The sequence below is a fragment of the Leptosomus discolor genome, chromosome 17 (genome assembly GCF_034619465.1).
Source record: "Leptosomus discolor isolate bLepDis1 chromosome 17, bLepDis1.hap2, whole genome shotgun sequence".
Lineage (NCBI taxonomy): Eukaryota > Metazoa > Chordata > Aves > Leptosomiformes > Leptosomidae > Leptosomus > Leptosomus discolor.
This window is the reverse complement of record NC_141407.1, coordinates 13,166,841-13,191,137: the sequence shown is the minus strand read 5'-3', so window position 1 is coordinate 13,191,137 and position 24,297 is coordinate 13,166,841. Positions and strand designations below refer to the sequence as shown.

Genomic DNA, 24,297 nt, shown 5'->3' with positions numbered 1-24,297 from the left:
AAGGTGATGGGTGCAGGGGGTTACGAGCGGCAGAGCGAGTGGAAGTGGAAGCAGCAATCAGATTCCTGGAGCAAACAGGAATAAAATTTCACAACAATTCAGAATAATGTGGTGGGCATCGCACAGACCTCAAAGTCTGTGGCGTGACTTCTTAAATTATTCACATTTTGGACTCATAAAAGTCGTTCTGCCATTATAGCTCATCACTTTTAGTATTTTCACTTATTGATGCTCCTAATTTGTAAGACTCAAGCAAGCTCTTCCAGGACACCTTTTGTTTTATCTTGCTTCATACTTGGATGTAATTTATTTTGAAGACAGAGAAATTTATCTGGGGTTGGGTGTAGCTTGAAATTATGAACTTACGATTAGCTGTGACAACAGTGGGAACATGTGTTGGATTCATAATCCATTTATTGGCTAAATTTAGGTAATCTGGTTTTCACAGCACTTGCCAGCAGGCACATCCCTGCTATTGACAGTCGGCAAGAAAGGGCAGACACATGGAATACTTAGGTGTAATTCAGCTGCTTATGTATTTGGACTCATTTTGTTGGTAGTGACTTCACTAAAGTCATGCAAAGAGAGGAGTTACTGTGCTTCCCATCACCTACAGCAACCTATTTCTGCACCTAATACCCCACTGGATTGCAGAGAAAATATAACCTGGGCTGTGGTTTGGTTTTGGTTTTTTTCAACTGAAATTTAACCTTGTTTAAAACATGATCCTCTATTCTCTCAGGCTGAAGACGAGTAAGGAGAAGACCCTAATTCAGTCATCTCTAAGCACTCTAGGAAAAACTAAGGTGGGTTTTATAACAAAGACTAAGGCTTAAAAGTTAGATGACCTGGGTCTATTCTTTGACTTACCAAAGAATTCACACAGCAGTAGGCAAGCTCATCAGTTTTAGATCAGTGAAAGGGGACCGCAATATTATTCTTCCTCATGGGAATGTTTAACAATATAATTGTTAGTGTCCGTAAGAAGCTCATGTATGCCAGGAATATAGGCCAGGGAAATTCCTGTCCTGTTGAATGTGAGTACACAGACATAGCTTGCAGAGCTGGAGGAGACAAGAGCAATTACTCTGCCAAAATAACACTGAGTGGAAAGAAAGTAAAAAGAAAAAAAAAGTAATAAATAATATGAATAAGAAACTAGACTAACAGTAATACCACTGATAAATCAGCCACTATTTAAAAAGGTGAGACTTTCAGCCAATGCACCTTACATGTTCCGTGACACGAACTTCATCACAAAGTGAAGTGAACACAGAAGAAAAATCATTAAGCGGTCAGACTGGAGCTCTTAACTGCTCTCTCCAAGTCAGCAAATCCAGAAATAAAACATTTATCTTAATAAAAATATAAAGAATATACAATCCATAACAAATTCGAGATTAAAAAAAACAGTGTGTCCAATTCTGCTGATCCTTTAGCAGCCCTGCACAGCAGTCAGCTAATAGCTACACTGCCCCGCTTTCTTTGATAGGCATTTTAAAAACAAACACCTTCAAAAATACTTCTCATAGAACTCTTCTGGAGCAGCCGGGCAGTTTCAAGCTATCGGAGGGGCTCTGCTGGTGCTGAAATTTGGGAACTGTGACTCTGCACCTAGACCAGCCACCTCCCCGTGCTTTCTCCTCCCCTGAAATGGCAGGCGGCAGGAGACAAGCCGGCACGGCCAGCAGCAGGAAATAGCGTGAGAATGGGCTCCCTCATGCTGCTTCCAGCCCTTCCTGATATCGGAGGGTGTGAAATGGGTTGCAAAGACTGTCTCTCGCATTATTTCCTTTTCCACCCCAGCCAAAACCAGGAAGCGCCAGCTAGGAGATACGCAGAGAAATCGTAGCGTAAAATGAAGCACAAAACCAAACTGGTAGCCAAGGAGCCTAACTAAGCCAAGGCTAACTAAAGCAAAAAATCAACGATCTGTGGGCACAGTCTAATATTAGCAAGTCCAGAAAAAGTACTAGGAGGTTTGTGTACCCAGGCTTTGCATTTGATTTGCTACATAGCTAATCCAACGGCTACTGACATCAAAGCAATTTTCTTCAGGACATTCACAGACTTTGGCTCAGACCTTACAGGACGGGGCTGGCATCCTCCATGCCCTCGTGCCACAAACAGCACATTGGTATGGGAGAGATCCTACTTACTCTGACTACTCTGCTGTGTATTTGTGAGGCTTTAAGAACAGAGCTCCTCAAATGAAAAAGGAGGTAGAAGTATTAGCAACAACAGCACTTCAAAGAGATCATGTTTGTTTATATTTGTCAGAAGGCATATATTTGACAAACAGCATATATTTGGCACATTACAGTGAAAATGGCTCCTATATTCTTAATATTAAGTAATATATTCTAAATAAAATGCAATCCTGTGCCTTCAGGGAAGAAACACGAAAGATGGTAAATCATTTATCACCATTTGGGGTTTTCTATATTCTAGACACTTCTGCGCTCTTCTGTTCATTATTAGCCAAGAGCGGTATCACATGGCAGCTTCAGTACAAACGTTCGTTCTCTTCTGTATACATCCCCACAAGATGCAAGAGCAATGAAATTTGGTCCCCTCATTACTCCCTCCTCGCAGCTAAAATGCATTCCTCTCAGAAAGTGGTGACAACCTCACAGACTATGTTGTTCCAAAAGCAGAACTGAAACTAATTACTTAGTAGGTCCAGCTAAGAAAAGGGAAACAGCCTCCTTTCCTTTCCCTGCCTCTCAAGACTGTAAAATATGCCGAGGCAGGAAGTACAGTAAAGCTTATGATGAGCAGAGGCAGCTACTCTTTCAAAATGAACAGGGTTCCTCCGAAGTGACATTTTCTTTCAGCCAATAAGCCCGAGGGTAAAGGGCAGGATACCAGAAGGGCTCTCCAGGAGATGAGGTTACCGACCGGGCCTCCCAGCTTCATACCTCCAAAGATCACAACTGCAGTTAAATGGAAAGCCAGGCCGGTACCTGTGGCTTTTGGTAATGTCATCTTTTCTGAGCCAATGCAACCAGGAACTTGGTGCAACAATGACAAAAGCATGCATTAACGTTAACTTCTTATGGGGAGACACTGAAAACCTGTAGCGTGTCAGCAGGAAGTACTGTAGTGCTCAGGAGCAGGTGAAAGACACCATTGCCAGACTCTCTAAATACTTACATTCAAGTCAGGTAGATGCAACATGTTAGCCTGAGAATTATATTCTTTCCCACTTTCCTGGGAAAGGACAAGAAGCCAAGAGTGGCCCCCACCACCCCCACTTCATTCATCCAGGAGAGCTCCTGACTTATCAGCTAGTTCCCTTCTGTCCTCAGCACAAACTCTGCAAGAGCTTAAGCCTCCGTCTCCCCAACATCTTTCTTTTCAAGATGCTCCAGCATCCTGCAGCTATGCCATACAGTCCTTAACTCTGAAAAGACCTTCTGTTGGACTACACCTACACTGCCCACACGAAGAACCAGGTTTTATCCCTGAAAAGCAGAAGTGTAAAAGCGGCAGTGTTGAACAGAAGGAAAGTAGGTAAGTCCTCACGGCCTTCCCACAACCCCACTGCCACTATCGCACCATTAACAAAAGATGGAAATAGGAGCAGGGAAAGGACTTGTGCCAGTTCCCAGAAGACAGCAGGCAGGATGCCGGGTGCTGCCGCAGTCTGCTGCCTGGAAGAGCTGCCACGCAAGCAGACCACAAGCCCTGCAATGTGCCCACTCCCTGAGGACTGGCGATCCAGATCAGCCCCTAAACTCTTCAAGATCCCTGAAGAAGCTCTGCATACATGTTGTGCAGGTTTGCCGGAAACCAAAACCAATTTAATTTTGATTTTAACATTTCTGAAACCCAAACAAAGCCCTGTAAGATATACACTCCTCACTGTTCCCTGCTAAAAGACAGACAAAATTGATTTTTAAACATTCATAATTTCCTTGTAAACTTCCTATATATAACTATGTCACATCCAAGAGTGAAAAAACCCTTCTTCTTTAAAAAAAAGGCAGAATGTTAAATGAGCCCATACCACGACAAACTTTACACTGAGCAATTTACACTTCAAAAAAATGACAGTTTAAAAAAAATTTCAAAATTCTACAAACAACTATAAAAAGTTAATTTTTGTAAACAAAAAAACATAGCTTAGAATTTTAAAGTCATTCACCGAACAAAGAATCCATTAATATTTAAGAATTTATTCAGCTTTCAAGAGCAAGAACGGATTTTTGGAAGCTGGATTGATCTTGAAAGAGAAAAGCCACTTTTCCGCCTTCCATTTTAAGTATGCCTTTCTTCTTTTAAACAGGGACTTCAAAAGGGGAACGTTTTTAGAACCCAAGACTCTCCCCTGAAAAAACTGACAACTCCAACACAGTTTGCTCACCTTTCTCTTTTAACTTCTATTAGCCCTAATGACAGTAGCTTGCACGTTCAAATTAAAATAGTCCTCACTTGATAAATCTCACCTACATTTTATATTTTGCCTTTGCTGCCTTGTTTTTTTTTTAAAGTGCGCTCACCAGGTTAATTCCAAGGTATCAATCATGTCAGATTTTACAGGAAGTAATTTTTGTCAGGTCCCTTGGAAATTTAATAATGTAAAAAAGTTCAGAATTTCAAAGTGACATTAACCTCCAAGCAAACATTTTGCCATTAAAAAACTGTTACTTTGCAGATCCTGTTATTAAAAATAATGCCACTGCATGACCAAAAATGCCAGAAAGGACAAGAACTACCAAGACTAACAATTAGAAAGCTCCTTCTTCTTCCAGAAGATAATGCCAGATGCTTTACTATCAAATTGATTAAATATTAGAATTAACAAAACTATTTTTAGAAGTAGACAGCAACGGTATCTTGGGGAAAAAAAAAACCAACAACCAACCTGTAATTTGTGAGCAATGTACAAGCTTTATTTCTGGCTCAACAGCCCAAGATGTATAATTAAGTGTTCCACTAGATGGAGCAGGATGGTAAAACCATCATGAAGGCCATCCCCCTTGCTGACCCATGAAAAAGTCAGTGTCCATCAATCAGGGATGATAAAAACTTTAGCTTTCTTCTGTGCATTCAGAGCAGAACAAAATTTGTTCCTCTTCCAAAAAAGGACAACAGAAAATGCCCTTAGTGCTTAATGATATTTATTTCTTCCCTCACAGAAGCTGACTATTAATAAGTTGACCAGAAACAAACAGATAACCAAACACTATCAGAAATAAAACTACTTTTTCCCCATTTCTATTAGCTTTACACAAGAAAGACAAAATTCTGTCAACTACTAGATAGTTGACAGAAAATTAAAATGTTGTAGGTTTTTTTATTTTATAGAAACTGAACTTGCAAAAAGATCCATGCCGAATGATCAAACACTAGTCACCTAATGCAAAAGACATTGCTACACATCAAACAAATTCACACTAGAAACAATGGCAAAACTTCAAAGAGGCTCCTAAAGACCTGGAGCTGTGCAAGTCATAGAAAAATTATCTCCCTGGTCTCTTTTCAAACAGAGCTAATTGTTGATTTACCTTTAACGTCTACCTAAACAAACAAACAAAAAAGAACCTTACAAATTTTATTTAATCAAATGTTCTTTAAGAGACGCGGTAGTAGACAAACTGCAGTTGTCCATCATCATGTGAAATGAGAAACCTGCTTTTCCTTGGCCATTAAACCTTATTTCAGCTTCTCCAAAAGAAGCAGAGTGAGTATAAACTAACAAAGAACAGTTTTAACCATTAATGTTCCAAATTTAAGTCCTGCAGTTCTTCACTATACACAATAAAAACACCACGAATGGTCACAATTACCACCAACATCTTGCCAAAAAAAATCATACCATATTTCTGTAGGTGACACATAACTGCAAACATGCAGCAGTCTCTCATGAGAATACTAGTTATCACAGTAGTATAAATAACAGAAGAGAAAGAATCAAGTCTCAGATATGTGCACAAAGGCACACAGGCAGAAGTCTTGGTGACTGATCACAGGCTGCTGCCCATGATTGTTGCTCCCAGCTCTTTGTTTTCAGATAAATAAACTACACTAAAAACAAACATGGGCATGTCTCACACCAACGGACTTTCCAACTTACTAAAATTTGCTGCAGTATCTGAAGCTGTCATTTAGAAAGGAACTGGTCTAAGTGGAAGAAGCAGCAAATCTGGTCTTTGAGACAATACAATTGTCCACTGCATTAAGGTGTCAGCCTGTATTAAGACCATTTGAAAACATCTGCAAGGCTTTCAATAGAGATATTATTGCCTAACTGAACACCAGTTTTTCGCGCCTCTCTGAACAGCTGATTACCAAGAATTCACTATGTAGCATACATTCCTTTTCCAAGGCAAGGAAAACAAGCATCAGGACCATTCAAACCACTGTCATTAACATTCAATAAAGAAATCTGTATATCGTAGTCAACATACAGCAGAATAGAAACAATACTTACTACTGTGCACAATCAATCAGTTGATATTCATTAGATCTCTCATAGCAGGCTTTCACACCTTCATCTTGCCAAAGTGTTTTTGTATGTTCATAAAACTCCTGAAAGAGTAAAAACAGTATTAGTAAAATGGATTATATATGAAGAGAATTGGCAAATGCTAACATATAGCTACCACTGTAATGAACAGTAAAAGGTAACATATTTAACAAAAAACTCGAAACATTTTTTAGAACCTGACTACAAGTTCAGTTGGCTCTCTTAGTTGTTTTGACTTTAACATTTTGTAACACTCAAAAAACTGCTTCTCAACCATTTTGACTGAGTCCATCTATATACTGAAAGAAGGGTTAACTTTTCATTAATGACAATTCTGTTGGCATTTTTAATAATCAATACATTTTGGTAACATTTGTTCTCTAACTCAGGATTTCACTGCATGCTATATCTATTTGTCTGTCAAGATTTATTTTTTCTTCAATGAAACAATAATTCTTACAATAGGTAGCAAATTATGATCAGGTTTTACTTGACCTTCCAAGTCAGTAAGGATCTTCAGGGACTATATAGACATCTGTATCTTTCTTAACTCTGAATTACTTAAAGCATTTGCAGAATTTATTCTTTTACAGTGTAAAAGGATATTGAACTACAGAAGTGCAGTGATACAAAGCTAGATCGTGTTTTGATTGTGTCAACTTTAAAAATTATAAGCCAGGATACAAAAGCAGACAGCCAAAAATGCAACGCTTTGGTTTCGTTGAACCTGCAATGCAAGCACAAAACACAACCTAAAGCATATAAAAGACACACCTTGGCTCCAACAGCAGCAGGTGCAGTATGTCATTGTATTTCTGGCTATCAGTCTAAGAACTTTGAATAGACTCAGAAGAGCAGCAGCCTAGTGACTTAAATACACACACCACTGTGGACATTACTTTTATCAACGACCATGGACTTTTCTTGGCTATCTCTCAGATCTTTTAAAGTGTTTTGGACTAAACACTTTTATACCGATTTTAAGTGGCTGAGATAACTTATTCCAAATCAGCTTTTTTTTTTGCATCCAGGTCAGCACATGACCTTTTAAACATTTGCTGCATATAGTCTATTTCTCCCCCCCGCCCCTTTTTGTTACAGTAGAAATAGTTTAAAGAAAAAGAATATATTATTTTAAATAGCCATTTTACTGCTTCAAGGTTCCTCCATTAACTTAGCTTTGGAATCGCTCCCTTTCTTGGGATATCAGACTCTCACATTCTTTTACTATCAATGTAGTACAAAGAAAGGGGGTCACATCCAAATGTGACTTCCAAGGTTTCACTCGAAAGTATCTTTTTAAAAAAAATTCATTTTCCTACCAGAATGTTAACCAGCACCTGAACTGTACCAGAACAGTAGATGCTTTAAATGGCACCTTAAGCATGCATAATGGCATCTTAAAGCAAATTTATGATGCAGATTTTCAAACCATCTTTTTTTTGTCAGGTATAAGATGCATATGTGATTGTGTGATCATACAACTGTGAATACCAATGATGGAAACAGCCTAGCAAATGTAAATTTGATCTTGCTTTTATCGCTATTAAATATTCACTAGCTGCACATACACACAAACAATAGTAAATGCACACTACACATTGAAAAACACCTCTATGGTAAAATTTTGCTCTAATTTCTTTTAAAGAGATTATAAAGTTTATATATAGTATTAAATATATCTTTGCAGTTTGTTCCATGCTTTTATGAGCTGTTCTTGGAACAAAAAGACCAGCTAAATTTCTTTCGTAAGCAGATAAGAATATTTTACTTGATTTTTAGTATTTGTAGATTGTACAACAATTTCCTGTTAAAGGAAGTAAAGATGAAGCAAAATCGTAACTCCAGTCCTCAGTTTTCTTTCTCCCACTGCTAGAATTACGTTCATTGGATACTTTCATTTTGAAGGTCTCCAATTTTTCGGCAGTTGGGGGACTGTTAATTGCCTTCAATCTTCAACTGTATCAGATAGTGTGGAAAATATCTTTTCAAAGCAAAAAGGAGTAGAAAGAGAAAGTAAAGTAGAGAAGGGGAATTATCTAGAATCTCACTGCATTTGAACCAAACCCATTTTGGGGTGGCTTTATATATTATTTTTAAAAGTAACAGTAGTCTAATACAGAACATCTCATGACTCAATGAACTTACTGCTACAAAGCCGGGAAATTGAAAAATTGAATCATCAATTTATGAGGGTTTTTTTTGCTGAAACAGCAGCTGATTCAAATAGACACACACCACTTAAGTTTCCCATCTAATCAAGATGACTTACACCAGACTTCAGATAGTTAATTGAAATATTTGGCAGAGATATAGTTCTAAAATAGTGATCTACTTCAAACTGGGATCAGCATCTGCCAAGCCAATTATCTCCAAATATACCCCAAAATACTTGCTTCATCCTGCATTACAGTAAGTAAACAAATAACTAGGCAAAGACAAGTTTACAGAAAATGCAATAAACCATAAAGATTCCTCATCACCTAGAAATGTACATTTAAAGTGAAAAGAGGCAGTGCCTTAATGAAAAAAAGTCACAGCATAGTAAAACTCTACCACGAAAACGAGACGCAAAAGTCCTTCCTCACTACTGTTTCTCACTACAGCTGTGCCATTCTGGTAGAGAACTGATATAAAGCAATTATTTCAAACAACTTATGAACTCCATCGTATCTTGCAGAGAAACATTTGGAGTAGTTTCTGCAATCAGACTCTTAAAATGGGATGAAAAGTAAATCCAGTTCCTGGCCCTAGCATAAACACATTGATAATAAAAAGCCTAGGATTTAGTTTAACAGAACAGTTACATCTTGTTCAGAAGAGTCCTCCCTGGGTTTTACAGGCAGTTCTGAACTTCTAAGAAAGTATGTGGATTCAATAATGGTGTAATGGTCAATGTTTGTGCCTTGTTAGGCCAAATTAGCAATAAAATACTTAGTACTGCCTTTATGTCTGTCCTGCTGCTCTGAACTATAACCGGCAATACTTATGCAATCTTTTCAATATGGTTATTAACTGTCCACGTGGGACAGAAAAAGAATTTATGTCCACATTCTTTGAACTTTTTATTGGCATTTCAAAATCAGGATCTACAACAAATAATGAGTAATAGATTATAATACTAAGACACAGTGGGGTTTTTGTGTTTATTTTGATTTTTTTGTTGTTTGTTTTGTCTTAAAAACTGAACTACATGACTTGACAGCCAAATATGAAGGCCTTTTATTAATAAACAACCTTTTGTCTTTAGGCCACACCAAATGTATTTTCACACATTTTGGGACTAATGCTGCCCAGCTCACACAACCATAAACTAGGAAGGTGTTCACCAAAGCAAAAGTTGGAACCAGGCTTACAAAGTTCCAGTCTTGCTTTATTAGAAGACTTGTGACTGATTTTGGAATTAAGACATAGTAGCTAATTGCAAAAACCAGATTCTTCCTCCTCCCCAATACACCTACACTAACCACAATTCTGAAATAATATTTAAGAAAAAGAATAACATAAGAAATCCTCAGCATTCTATTTCAGCCATGGAATGTAGCCGGGGGCTACTCTCAGGGAAGGCAAGTAAAACCACAAGATTTGTTATGTATTTAGGTAAAATACGGGCTTCAGAAGCCACTAGAAAAATCAAGTTAGCAACAGTTTGGGGTTGAGTTGTTGGGTTTTTTTTAATTTTTTTTTTTGGTGTGTGTTAAATAGGTCTAATTTGTATGAGATCTCTAAAAATAATTAGTCAGGAAACAAATTAACCAAAAGTAGCAGGCAAATTTCCTGAAAAGAAATAGCCAGAAAACTAGTCCTTACATGTTTGGTTCTTGTTTCCATAACACTGATTCATTTGTTGGCACATTCTAATATAACAGACTCTACAGCAATATCAACACAGGTTTCTCTTGCCCTATAAAATGGAACTCCTAACAAAACAGCTAAAATAAACAAATAATACTAAATAATTTGGTTTGAGATGACATTCCACAATAAACAGGATTTAAATGCTAGGTTCCAAACCACCCATGCAAAGTACGGTCATATTATCTATTCTTGCCCTATGCATACTCAAAACTGAAAAAAATATTCAAGTTATGTCATTTTCCGTTAAAAAAAATGCTGCAGTTACAGAATACACACCCAAGATCCTGTTTAAACTATAGCTGAAGCTGTGTAAAGCAACAAAAGTCAACATAAGTGATGACAGCATGGTACTGCCAGGAAGGTGAGAAGTCACTTCTTCCTAAGAATTATGTCAAGACTGTAGCATTTATTTATCACCAGACCAGACTTCACGCTTTTCAAAGCACTAACATAATCCTAAAGAAGGAGAAGTCTTTGTGTAGAACACTTAGGGAAAACAGTGCCAACGTAAGACAAATCTTAACAGAATGAACAGGGCTTGACTTTGGATGTGGTCAGGCTGGGCATGGGCATAGCTTGAATTCTGGGCACAGTCCCTAACTAACAGGCTACACTTCTGTGAGACTATTAAACAAACCTCCGAGAAACACTGTCTGGGTAAAGCTTCTCTGGTCTTAGATAACTGAAGAATCAAGGCCCATGACTTGCTGATGGTAAGGAAGCCTCATCTCTCATCATACTGTAACACTGCAATACTTAAAAAGTCGTATTTATGTGAAAAGAAATTTCAGTATTAATGTTCTATTTATTAGACAACACTTTCTCCACCTGCTGAAAGTTTCTCAATGCAATGGGTCAACAGGCAACATTTGTCAATCACTTGTATTCGTTTACAGGAATCTACATAGGCCTCTGGAGAAAAAAACAATCAGCGGACACCATCATGTAAAAGAGATGCTTGGGAAACAGTGCTTTGTTCCAGAAAGATCTTACCGACACAATTCTGGGTTAGGAACGGGGCAATGCAGAATCCACTCAAGTTAAAAACCTACCTGCGCTGGAAGAATTCAGCAAATTGAATTAATGGCAGCAGGTAAACAGTGGATTTATTAAAAGTCAAACCAGAGAAAGCGTTAAAGAACTTGGAGGCTGAGCATTTTGGTGGTTAAAAAAAAAAAAAAAAAAAAAAAAAAAAATCCTCAAGAGACAAACTCTAGGCCTGGGAAAAAAGAAAGGAACCAAGATCAGCTTTTGAGAGGCAATCTAAAAGGGTAAGATATTAGGAGAAAATGAAAGAAAAATTGGACATACTGTCTACAAGGTTTTGTTCAGATATATAAATACTCAAGAGACTTTAAAAAAAATGTTTATGAAGCAATGTTTTATAGACATTAAGATGTTGGCAAGGAAAAACATGGGCACAGTTCTTGCCACTATGACACCATGTTCACATGAACCCTAGCATGGACATGCAACATTACCTTTTTGTTGTAAAATATAACATAGAGTGGATCTGTCATTATTTACTAATTCCAGCAAAAGTTAAAGCCATTGAAAGAGAAACCTTACCTACTAAAAGGTGTGTACAACCGTTACACAATGTTGTGGTTAAAACAGGGATTCAATTCCTGGGCAAAGTTCACTGCCCCATGGAGTTGCACATTTCATAATAAGAGTTTTATATAGGTAATCCACTTACCAACCTAATGATTAAAGGTCAAACCAGATCAGCTTCTAACTGTAAAATTGTATCTTGGAAGACATTTGCTTCCCAACAGGTCCAGCTTTTAAAAATAACATTGACCATTGGTTTCAAACCCCTTTACGAACCTACGCTGCAAGGTGGGGGCACATGAACTTTACTTTCATGACAGTCGGGCAGTTCTGCTGCATTCCACTAATGAACTGCATTGGAACAAGACAAGGTCACAGGACAGCAGGGCAGCATGGTGCATTCTAAGCCAAACTGCACAAGTTGATTTTCTCTTTCCAGGATAGGTAAATACACAACAAATTTATTTATTTTTCATTGCTCATACCTGAAATCAAGTGCTTACTATTGACTGTAAGGCCATGCAGAGGAGGAAACTGATGGCATCTTGTCATTCTCCCTGTGTTTGAGGAGGGACACTAGAATGTGTTAAATTTGTCAAATCAGACAGTTTAATAAGCCATTTATTTGAACAGGGAAACATCTGCATTCCTAATGGTGTGAACAAGTGTTAATTATTGCTTGCTATTTTAGGGAAAATATGCCGATGATATCACAAAGGAAACGCATACCTAGAAATAGTTGAAAATGTTCTCCAGTTACTGGCATGTGTCCAGAGCTGAATACAAAACTCTTTGGGAGAGGCCAGAGTACCCAGCACTTCCCATAACTGAGTCAGAAATATTTTCAGCATGGATTCAGGCTCATTATCAATACTTTTTAATGCCTAGAAAAGAACGATGCTGAAATATCTTAGGTTTCTGCTTATAGTATCTTCACATTTCTAGTAGCACAAATTGAACGGGATGTGGCTGCAAGGAATGGATAATGGGAAGGGAATTTTATTTAAGAAACGCCTGTGAAGTTTGAACTTTCATTTTTCCCATTTTAAGAGTTTCAAAACACCACTGTATTTGAGAAGTGTGCCCACACACAATTGCATACTTATAATCTATAAATCGCCTTTGGTTAAAAGGCCTGATAGCATAATAGCATATTATCACACTATTTCTCTTTTATTTCTACTTTCATAAGAAGTTTAATCACCATAGAAGTCTAGTCTGTTGATCCTAGAACACTGTTCAGATGTAATCCTTTCACAGGACTCATATGTAAAGCACATCATGCTCATTAGGGAGGAAGAACTCACTTTTGGTGAGAACACTAAGATGGAGTTGGCAGATGTGGACCCTACTCCTCATTTCATCAAGATTCCTCTGCAATTTTAACCCAAGTAATGAATATTCCTCTGCTTCTTCAGAGTATACTCATACACAGAAAGAGGGCAATTCATTAATAGATTAAACTTACTAACAGCATAAACGGCCCACAAAGAAGTCTGCTATACCATTCCAGCTCTCTCTTGGGGCAGTAGAGAGCGGTAACAGAGGCGTTTCAACTATCAGCTATTTTTTCAGACCTCTGGCTGAGAAGGAAGGTTTAATAGAACCCTGAGACATTTCCTTTGAGCCTTAAATTAGGGTTTGGAAAATGTCTTTCATACTACATCATTTGGTTGCTTTTTGTGTAATGAATATGTAGGAAACTGAAATCTTTATCGGTGACATGGGCAGTGGCATCGAGTGCACCCTCAGCAAGTTTGCCAATGACACCAGGTTGTGTGGTGAGGTCGACATGCTGGAGGGAAGGGAGGCCATCCGGAGGGACCTGGACAGGCTTGAGAGGTGGGCCTAGGCCAACCTCATGACGTTCAACAAGGCCAAGTGCAAGATCCTGCACCTGGGTCAAGGCAACCCCAAGCACAAATACAGGCTGGGCAATGAGTGGATTGAGAGCAGTCCTGGGGAGAAGGACTTGCGCGTGCTGGTGGATAAGACGAACGTGAGCCAACAATGTGCACTTGCAGCCCAAAAAGCCAACTGTATCCTGGGCTGCATCAAAAGATGTGTGGCCAGCAGGTCGAGGGAGGTGATTCCGCCCTCGTGGGACCCCACCTGGAATACTGCGTCCAGCTCTGGAGCCCCCAACACAAGGAAGACATGGAGCTGTTGGAGAGAGTCCAGAGGAGGGCTACCAAGATGGTCAGAGAGCTGGAACACCTTTCCTATGAAGACAGGCTGAGAGAGTTGGGCTTGTTCAGCCTGGAAAAGAGAAGGCTCTGGGGAGACCTTATAGCGGCCTGCCAGTACCTGAAGGGGGCTACAGGAAGGCTGGGGAGGGACTTTTTATAAGGGCCTGCAGTGACAGGATGAGGGGTAATGGCTGGAAGCTGGGAGAGGGCAGGTTTAGACTAGATACAAGAAAGAAGTTCTTCACCCTGAGGGTGGTGAGACACTGGAACAGGTTGGCTAAGGAAGTTGTTGATGCTCCATCCCTGGCAGTGTTCAAGACCAGGCTGGATGGAGGTTTGAGCAATCCAGTCTAGTGGGAGGTGTCCCTGCCATGGCAGGGGGGTTAGAACTAGATGATCTTTGAGGTCCCTTTCAACCCAAACCACTCTATGATTCTATGAAATCAAATGACCATATCACCTTATGCAGTGCTAAGAACAAATACCACTTCAAATAACGGGTTGAAGCTGGGACCATACTGCAACTTCACTGTCCCCTTTCAGGTTGGAAACAAAAAGCCTATTTTTGCCAGAAACTTCCACCAAAATAAAAGGGTAAAACAGTTCCTCCTCATTCTAAATTCAGACATATCCTAAGGACAGATCACTAAACATCTTACAATCTTCCTGAAGAAGCAGCATCTGTATTCATAACAGAATTTATAGACTCATAATACATTCCACATGAAGAAATCAAACTCACACACACTCACAATAGATTAATTAGAAATTCTGTTTATTTGCTGGGATTTGAGAGTAAAAAGTTACCCAGCTTCCCGGGAGCTTAAGAAATCTTAAATTTTCCTGGAACACTGAAGAAATATCAAGCACTCTCCAAAGGCCAGTTGAAAACCCTGACAACCTGCTGGTTCTCTGAGCAGCAGGATTCTACCAGAAGAGATGCCTGCATTTCGAAAACACAATACCCTTAACAGCTCCAGTCAGCTACAGGCACAACAGGTCAGTGGCAGGATCAAAACTCGGAGTCACGTACGCCATAGATATACAAATACCTGTTCATCCACACACCTTCATCCCCACATGAGCTCTCGCCAACTTCCACTCGAGTTTGACAAGGAAAAAGACCTGTGCTTGTGAATCTCTCTCAAGATTTGGGACCTGACATGTTTTTTTAAATTCCACCATAAATTAATAAACTAAGGGCACATTCCCTGTTGCTCTGTTCCATGTAAGAATCTCCCTGTTGGGAAGTCAGATGGCCACATGTAAAAAGATAACTTTGCAAAACTTAGCCATACTACAACATGTTGTATTTGGTACTGGAGTAATGAAAACCAATTTTAAATTTAGCACTGAAGGACACATGTAAAAAGAGCAAAGAGTGTTCCACAGAATCAAGATGTAAAATAGATCACTATTTTTCACTTTTTCCTTTTTAGCAACTTCCATGCTCACCCAAATTCATCCTTTACTCATCTGACGTGATGTAAATTAAAATTAAAATACCAAACTCACGATTTTTTTAGAAGCATGTTTAGCATCACATTTCCAAGTCTTTGTACATTACAGAATTTTTATGCCCAAAAGCTTTTTTGTTGTTGCTGTTGTACACCCAAAAAGCATGTCCACAGGGCAATTAGCACCTTTACACGCTTGGTCTTCATATAGCCTCTCACAAAAACTCTTCTCAAGCCATCGCAATACCAGGCAGGCTCATAGGTGAAATTTTATTTCATCTATGCATACACCAATATTTTGTGATACTCTTTTACTGTGATTAAAACCAGAAAATGCCTAAGAATTTCTATATTAAATTTATGCCTATTTCCTGTTTAATTCAGCTGACAGCTCTTCTATTTCAACATAAATTGAATTAATCTGTTCTTGTTCTTTAAGACTGCTCTGAGGAAAACAAAGATGTATCAAGAGAAATTAAGTCACGTTTCTTCAAATGAATTTCTAAGCATGAACTTATGAACCTATAAATATAGTATGGTGGGAATTTACTGGATAAAAATACAAGTGCAGAATAAACCATTAGAATTTACTTCAAATGCTAATCAAATAAAATAATAAAGGGGTTTTGCACTATAAAAACAACTGCACTACAGAAAAGATACATGGATAATGTCATCGTGTAAAGTCCTGGATTGTAGATTCTCCAGTTTAAGGAAATACTTTATGGGATTTCAACAGAACTACATGAACACCTCAGTGAAAGCACTGCAGAATTCAAAGAGCACATTCCTTTAATTTTCTAGCCAAAAAATATCTGCACTTCATGTACAGAATATGGTTTAGTTTATTGCATGTGACAAACTGAAGCATAAGAAGCAATAGCATCCCCATTTTCAGAAGAAATTGCTCCTACTGGCAATAAAATCTGAAGTACCAGAAGGTGGGACAAGAGTTGTTCCTGCAGATGCTGCCACATTAAAGAATCGAATCAGGTGTAGCAAGAAGTACCGCAGCAAACAAATCAAGAGACTAATCACTATATAGAAAAGCAATGTTAATTAGTGAAGCTGCTTAGCTTTTACATTTCATTTAATTTCTGTTCTCAGAAGTCAGAAAGGAGACCGGCTTTTCTTTTTTAAATACACATGTACTCATTATTTAGGCTATATTTAAAGTCAAGGTACAGTAATACTACTGGTCTTCTGAGAGACTGGCCTAAGTATGTATGTAATTTTACTGAATACAGGCTTAACAATTTATGAAACTCCTCCTACAGAGATGCCGCTAGTTGACAGCTTTCTACTTTCTTCAGAAAAATGGATTCTCAAGCTTTTTTCTACAAATTAAGACTCAAGAAAAGAAACGGAACTCTAAAACAACATGAAAACTAGGGGACTTGTATTTGAGGACAAGAGGGACAAATAGACAAATCAACAAAAACATGCAATCTTCATTACCAGACATCAAGATAAGCCAAAAGTTTCCATTAGTAGATAAACCGAAAGTAAAAATGAACTGCTGATTTAAAATTATCAAAATCAAGCCTGCTATCCCTAATATTTAAACTGGTATTTCTCAAAGCTTCATGCTCATTGGTTGGCATCCACTAAATATGTTGATTTCCTGATATATACAGCCTGTGTGTGCTACTTTTTCTAAACAGATGAATATTGTATAAATGGATGTAAGCAATTTTATAACATAATATGTTTCTAAATGATTTTTACTTTCTTTATTTCATCATCAGCCATGCAGGGACATTTTCTTACTTGCTCTATTTTCTTTGTGTCCATGACCTTTGTTTTAAATGGAGGCCAAAGTTTCATTTAAATGAAGAAAACCAGCATATTAACTTTATTTAATAAGTAATTCTAGCTGGATGCATGAAGCATAGCAAAATTAAAGGCTTATCAAAATACACTCTTAAAAAAGAAGCTTTTTTAATGCAACTGGCAAGTGAGGTAATTGTTTCCAGCCACCACAGCATTCTGCTTTGTGGAAGCAATGAGTTTGTACTTTTCAGGATATTTTTTCTTCTTCCTTTTTTTTTTTTCCCCCCAGTTTTAATATGAAACTAACCTATTTTTAACGTCTAATGTCAAATTACTGAATGGAATAGCAAACTAAATGGACTATAGTGATTCATTTTTCTACAGGATGCTACAAATGGTTTCTTCACTTCAAAAAAGCCCAGGTTACTAGTCAGTGCTTTGATTTCTGGAAAACTTTAGCAGTCAAAATATATACACCATGAATATTTTTTACTTAATTTAAATAGCTTTACACTTATGTGTAAAAAGAAAGAACTTTCCATATTAATGTTTATTTACTATATATGCACACACTCTTTCTAATTACACATTTTACTAAAGAATTATGTTGTTTTTTTTTTTTAAATTAAGTTCCCCCTCTATACATAAAACCAGCTTTGCATAAATTATGCATGCTCCTACAGAAATCCCAAAGACTTTATTGTTTCGTGTACCAAAAGAAACAGGAGCAGTAAAATGCACGATATGGAAAGCAGTTTGCACTGAATTCACCCACCAGCTGCCAACGGCCACAGACACCCCCAAGCCACAGCGGGCACATCCCAGAGGGCGAGAGCCTCCACCGCCCACCGTAGGCAGCCGCTTGCCATTCCAGGTAACAACTACTATGACAGCCACTGTCAAAAAAGACGGCCACTAGGAATTTGCTTGGGAACCTAAAAACTAAGTTTTGTAATAGTATTTGCTTTTACTTATTAAAGTAACATCTAGTCATCAAATAAGTCAGATGCTACTTTATGCTTATACTCAATATATTTTAATTTCAATTATTCATGAAAAAAGCTTTGTGTCAACATAAGGCTATTTCACAGTCCAACTAAAACTTAAGGCAACGCAGACTGAAGCTGAAATTTAAAACAAACAAACAAACAAAACAACCCCCCAAAACCCAAAACCATAATTCCAAGAAATAGGTCAGTAATGTCAGAATTTGCTAGATATTGCTATTCATTCGTAAGAATAAAACATTCCTATCAGTCATCTATCCATGTGGACAAAAATCAGAAATTTCAGGAGATTCATTTCCAAATCATTACCAGCTATACATGTTTTACTTATGAGAAACAGAAATGAAGTCAACTGGCTGTCTACCTCAGAGTCCCTATACTAAAAGAAGGCTTCAAAAGAACTCTAATTAATCTGTATTCAAGAACTTCTTTCTGCTATTAAAGGATAGGAAAACCAGCTTTACTTAAGTCGTGTTAACTTCTGATCAGGCAAATTCCACTGGATTATCTAGAAGTCCATTTATAAGGAGCTGCTCTGTGTAGACAAGATAATGGAGGCTTAAAAAAAAAAGTAAAGATTATTTCAGAGGATCTAGTACCACATCACTCTGCTGTCTGTAATACTCCCCATTGCTTTTTGTTAACAACATTAACATTATTGATTTAAAAATATTTCCATATTTTCTATGAATTTTGCACCTCAAGATGCACCTCCAAGATACAGAAATTATCACTATTTTACAGATAACAATATACATAGGGCATTAAAAAACCAAAAGTATATAGGACATTGAGGCAACTTGCTGACATAGAGTCTAGACAAGAAAAAGCAAGAGCCCCAAATTCTCTGGCTGTGATAGCTACCCAAATTGCTTACAATACTATCCAGACACCCCAGAACCAGGCTCTGTCTCCCACCCTTCTCAGCTTCCCACGGGTACACCCACCAGAGAAAATGTTTTGCCTACTTCCACACCCCAAAATCTGTGACATTGGAGATAGCCTATGGGAAAAGTCCCCCATTAGAGTGAATATGTTTGTCACTACATTATAAAGCTAGTGATGCTGTCAAACCAGAAAAGCTCTCCTCTTCTTTCATGATGTATTTAGACAGCAATACTAATATATCTATCATTATACACATCAGGGTGATTATCTACAGGGACAGATAATTTTGTTCTGTTGCCTACATAATTAAGGAACTCTTTTGGCAGCAATGAGATCCCAGTTCACATCTTTTCTTACTGAGACTATATTCTCTTGTTACTTTCTTGAAGATTTTAGTGTCAACACCATTTTAAGGACTCCTACCCCCCACTTCTGACCCTGCTGTGCATTAATGTATTACACAATTTGCACCACCTCATTTGTACCACCTCATCTGCACCACCCTGCCTATGGGCCACGTCGTAAACAAAGTCCTCACAACTGATCCCTGTTAAAAATAACCTCCCCAAAATAGAAGAGAGGAGTAAGGGTTACCAGGGTTATTTTTAACCTGTGTTGGTTCAATGGTCTGATTTACGCTGGGGACCCAATGGAGGTTTTTTTGGCACACGTGAGGGTGGCACATCAAGGTGTGGAGGAGAGGGAAGGGATGGCTGTGGGCAGAGGGGATGCTAAACTGGCTTTGAGGCTGAAGCCAGCATGTGGTAAAGCTCAGCCTCAAGGACACCACTCAGAAACCATAATAAAACTATTCAGCAGCACTGGTAGTGGGAGATTCAAAACAACTACAATGGAGCAGTATAATAAGAAATAAACCAGGACCAAAAAAACCTGCAGACAATTTCACCAACATCCTAAAACCGATCATATCTCTTCTACACATGTATATTCCTAGATCTAGAGAGCCATAGGCTGGAATGATTCCCCAGTTATTTTGCATTTCAATAGCTAATATTCTGATTCTACTACTTTTTGAGTACAATCTTTCTGAAGTTATTATGGTATTTTCAAGAGACATCTTCCTCAGCTGAACCCAGATCAATTAAAAATAGGCAGCTGTAAATACTGTTCTGCTATTTTGAATATGTCATTAAAACCAGAGAATTATAAAGGGACTGTAACCCAAAATAAACATTTTATTTGGCAGCCTGGTTTAAATTGGTTGATCATGGAAAGAGAAACGTTCATAGAATGAAAGCATTTCCTTTCCTCTTCTAAAAGAAAGAGCAAAAAGAAAGGGATGAGAAAAAGGCCACTATTCTAGATGGTACTAGGGATTAAAAAAATATCCTAACCACTGTCTGGTATGCAGAACAGGAATAAAAGTACCACCTCTATCACCCTGCTAACCTAACAACACCCTATATTTGAAACAGATATACAGCTAGTCATAATTATTGAAAAATATTTATGAGGTTGATTTTTGGCATGGAAAACATACACATACAATTGTGTTAAGCTAAATGCATCAAAGCACAATAGTAATAGAGATGCTATTTGGAACCCTCAACTATGAGCATCATTTGTTTCTATTTTCCATTTTAACTGATGGACTAGTAGTAAAAACAGCCTGAAATTTTGACTTGTGAGGTCTTTGTTCTTATACACCACATTGATCCTGTAAAGCATGTATTAATTTGTTTACACAGAAAATGAAAGAGTAAAATGGTCTATGTTTAGCCTGTACCAGTGGCTAAACTATAGAGATTATTTTATCACGCAATGACCCCTCCCCAGTTGACAAGGGCCATCAGGAAAAGGAGAGAAGATCTGAAGGTTGAAGCAAGGACAGATTTAATGAAACAACAAAACAAATAAAGTATACAAAGTCATACTCGGCCTAGAATGTCTGGCCCTCACAGCCCTCAGGAGCAGAAGAAGTAAAGAGGAGCAGGAGGACCCCAGCAGGAACCCCACAGCAGCCCCCCTTCCTCAGCAAACCTTCCCCCTTTATAATGACCATGAGATTACAGCATGGGCTACCCCTGTAGCTAACTCAGGTCAGCTGCCCTGGCTCACGCAACACTGCTAACAGCCTGCCTAGTGTGGCTGGGCTGTGATTCTATCCCAGCCAAACCAGGACAAAAATTTACTCCTACAAAGTTTAGCTCATGCGAGGTATCTAAAAAGGCAGTTCTAGCACAAACACGGGCAAGCTCTCAAACTTGCTGCTCAAGAAAACCAACTATTCTACTTGTTTCATCAGAGACTCAATGAAGAGCATAGTTCATTTTAGAATTCCTAAATCACTTAGAAATTTCTTCTTTTTAAAAAATATTATTTATCATGATGCAATCTTAAAACACAAGCCTAGCAGCAGAAATTACATATATGCCTTCAGATCTGTACCAATACATCAATGCATGTATTACTACCTCATTTCTAAGGCTTTAACTAACATGCATTCACAATTAGCTCTATTGTTAAAATTAAATGCTTCAGCTATCTCAAATAAGTTCCATTTGATTAACTTGGAGATTTTCTTACTTCAACTTTCTCTTCCTTTGCTTAAAGTCATGCTGGCCAGTGACAATTTAATTGCATGATAAAAACTCAACTTGAATAAAGGCAATGATAATGATCCTTCTTAAGTGCTGATCTTTCATAAAAATTGGCACTGCAGTGTTTTAGAAAAAAAAGAGAGTTCTGCTTTCAGTACTTCTCTATGGAAAGCATGACCTATCTCTGTTACTCTCAGTATTCATTCAAACTAGCAGGGCTGAACTTTTTTTTGCAAGACTTAGTCATTTAATGTCCTCTAGTAAGAACATGTTTCCCAGTGATGCAAGCAGAATGCTACACACAATATTCATCAGTGCTATTCATATTAACAATAGATTACATGGACCTGATTAGACTTCTGTTTTTTCCATTCTTTTCCGCTCTAAGAAAAGACTGTACAGCAAGTCTAATAAAAATAAGGATAGATTTTATCCCCAAAAGAAACGAAGTATTTTGCAAGACTAAATCAGAACAGCACTCCATTACCCATGGAGATATATCCTCAAGCTATTTTAGAAGTCCACAACAGGCTAATACGTGAAGAAAATACTTCACATAAAAACATGAACTTGCCTTTACCAATTCACTTCAGTCACATAGTTTTGGCTTTCTTTTTGCAACTTGCATTTTAGAAACTTCTGTCGAAAACATACCAAAGACAAGACAAATTGGACCATTGGCTGCAAGAGCAAAACTCTAGAATTCTGTGTTCTTGCCAATGGTATATACAGTATGGTGAAACAACATGGAAGGACTACAAAAAGAACTATAGATTTGATCTACTAAATATTGCAATACTTTAGATCATCAGCATGATTACCTTTCAATAAGTACTACCCTTTTCCCTTCCCCATATGCTACAATTTGTATTCAAGAAATCTAATTGCTTAATACCAAGTATGCTGAATTAATAAATCTCCAATATAGTAAATTTTCAGTTTTAAAAGGAATGTTTAACCTAGCATTGCACTGTACCAACATTATTTTTAACCCAAGTTCTTTTTTTTTTAATTCATTACAATATGCTCTACAGAAGTGACACACGTTTCCTCTAAGTCAAAAACTGCAAAGTGAACAGATGGAGACACAGACTAAGAAAAGAACTAGAATATCAGAATACAAAAGTTGCTTTTTAAGTCCTAGATATGTAAAGCCAGATCCCTACACTATCATCTGTAAAGCTCCTACATTCTTCCGTTACTTTCTTTTCCCTTTCACATTACACTGAACCTTGCTGTTAGGAAACTTAAATTCTGTTCCACCTGTACAACAGGTAATTATAAACACAGATTTTGGCGTGTACTTTAAATTTCATTTAAAATACTCCTTCACGTACAGAAAAAGGATGAGGCCTCTCAGGTTCTAAAGGAGAGCTCCTGTAGTTGGTGAAGAAATTACACCATCCTAGTGCTAAACTCTGTATGTCTGTGCATTACCTTGTGGAGAACATGCTAAATTAATGATTTGAAAAGGTGAACGGTCATTTAAAGGGAAGCAAAATGGCTTTGTATTTTAAAAGGATATGACGCTAAGTACTCAGAGTCCTCAAAGAGTATCTCCTTGGTACATGAGTGTTCTTCCTCCCTACCTTCATGTTCTTCCTATGGCAGAGAAGAACAGAATCAAATACTATACTGAAGAAAGTATGTCTGCCTAACAGCTGAAATACGATTCCCCCTGAAGAAAAAGGAAGAGACAGAAAGCATGTTCTACAACTCAAAACTGACGGCATTACACACAGCTAACATTGCTAAAAATCCCCCCCACCCCGCTTCTTCTGCATTAATATGCTATACAGGAAAACATTCAGCTGCCAGTTAATGAAATTTTCCCACCAGAGTACCGGAGGACAGACTAGATAATCAAGATTTCCTTCGATACAAAGCATAACTAGCATAAGGCTATTTTTTCTTTAAAGTACTTTTAATTAATCTATAACAAAGTTAAAATTATTTTTATAGAGATATGCAAGGATCGTGTATTTCTGAGAGCATGCACTGAGAGCTGGCATCTAGGGATATCCTAGATCTTAACATGATTTAAAATACAGAATAAAAATGCAAGTTCAGTTTTTCAGGTACCAAAGGACTACAACATAGATTCAGACAAACTCAGAAATCAGATATGTATTAGCTTATACAATCACTGAGGGCAGAGGGAGTCAACAATAGTCCTTCAAAATTAAAGGTTAATGTATATCCAGTTGAAAACCTCAACCCTAAAAACATTTACACATGAAATAGCTAACCATGCCAATGAAACTAGCCACTAGTTGAAGTTATGCATACACCTAAACCTCTGTAGACTCCGGGCTTTAAGACAATACCTTTGCTCAGAGAAGAAAAACTAGTTTTATTGGAGTACTGTTATTCCTGACATTGTGTGTCATTCAACACATCAAAGACTCTTCACTGAACTTCAAATTATTTATGGACCTGGTAAGTACATTTCTATTGCTTTAGACATCAAGGACCTGCTACCACGTATCTTACCAGAGATATTACATACTCAATATTAATTTTTATATAAAACAG

The 24,297-nt window shown here is 37.8% G+C and overlaps 1 protein-coding gene across 4 annotated transcripts in view; it reads right to left on the bottom strand.

Moving 5' to 3' along the window:
• Positions 1-24,297, bottom strand: part of GNAS (GNAS complex locus) — a 157,780-nt gene that overhangs the window by 30,144 nt on the left and 103,339 nt on the right. For all 4 annotated transcript variants that reach the window (XM_086474948.1, XM_086474950.1, XM_086474949.1 and 1 more), the window contains one exon: positions 6,440-6,537. In XM_086474948.1, coding sequence (XP_086331074.1) covers positions 6,440-6,537 — 98 coding nt within the window. The remainder of the gene's footprint in view (positions 1-6,439; positions 6,538-24,297) is intronic.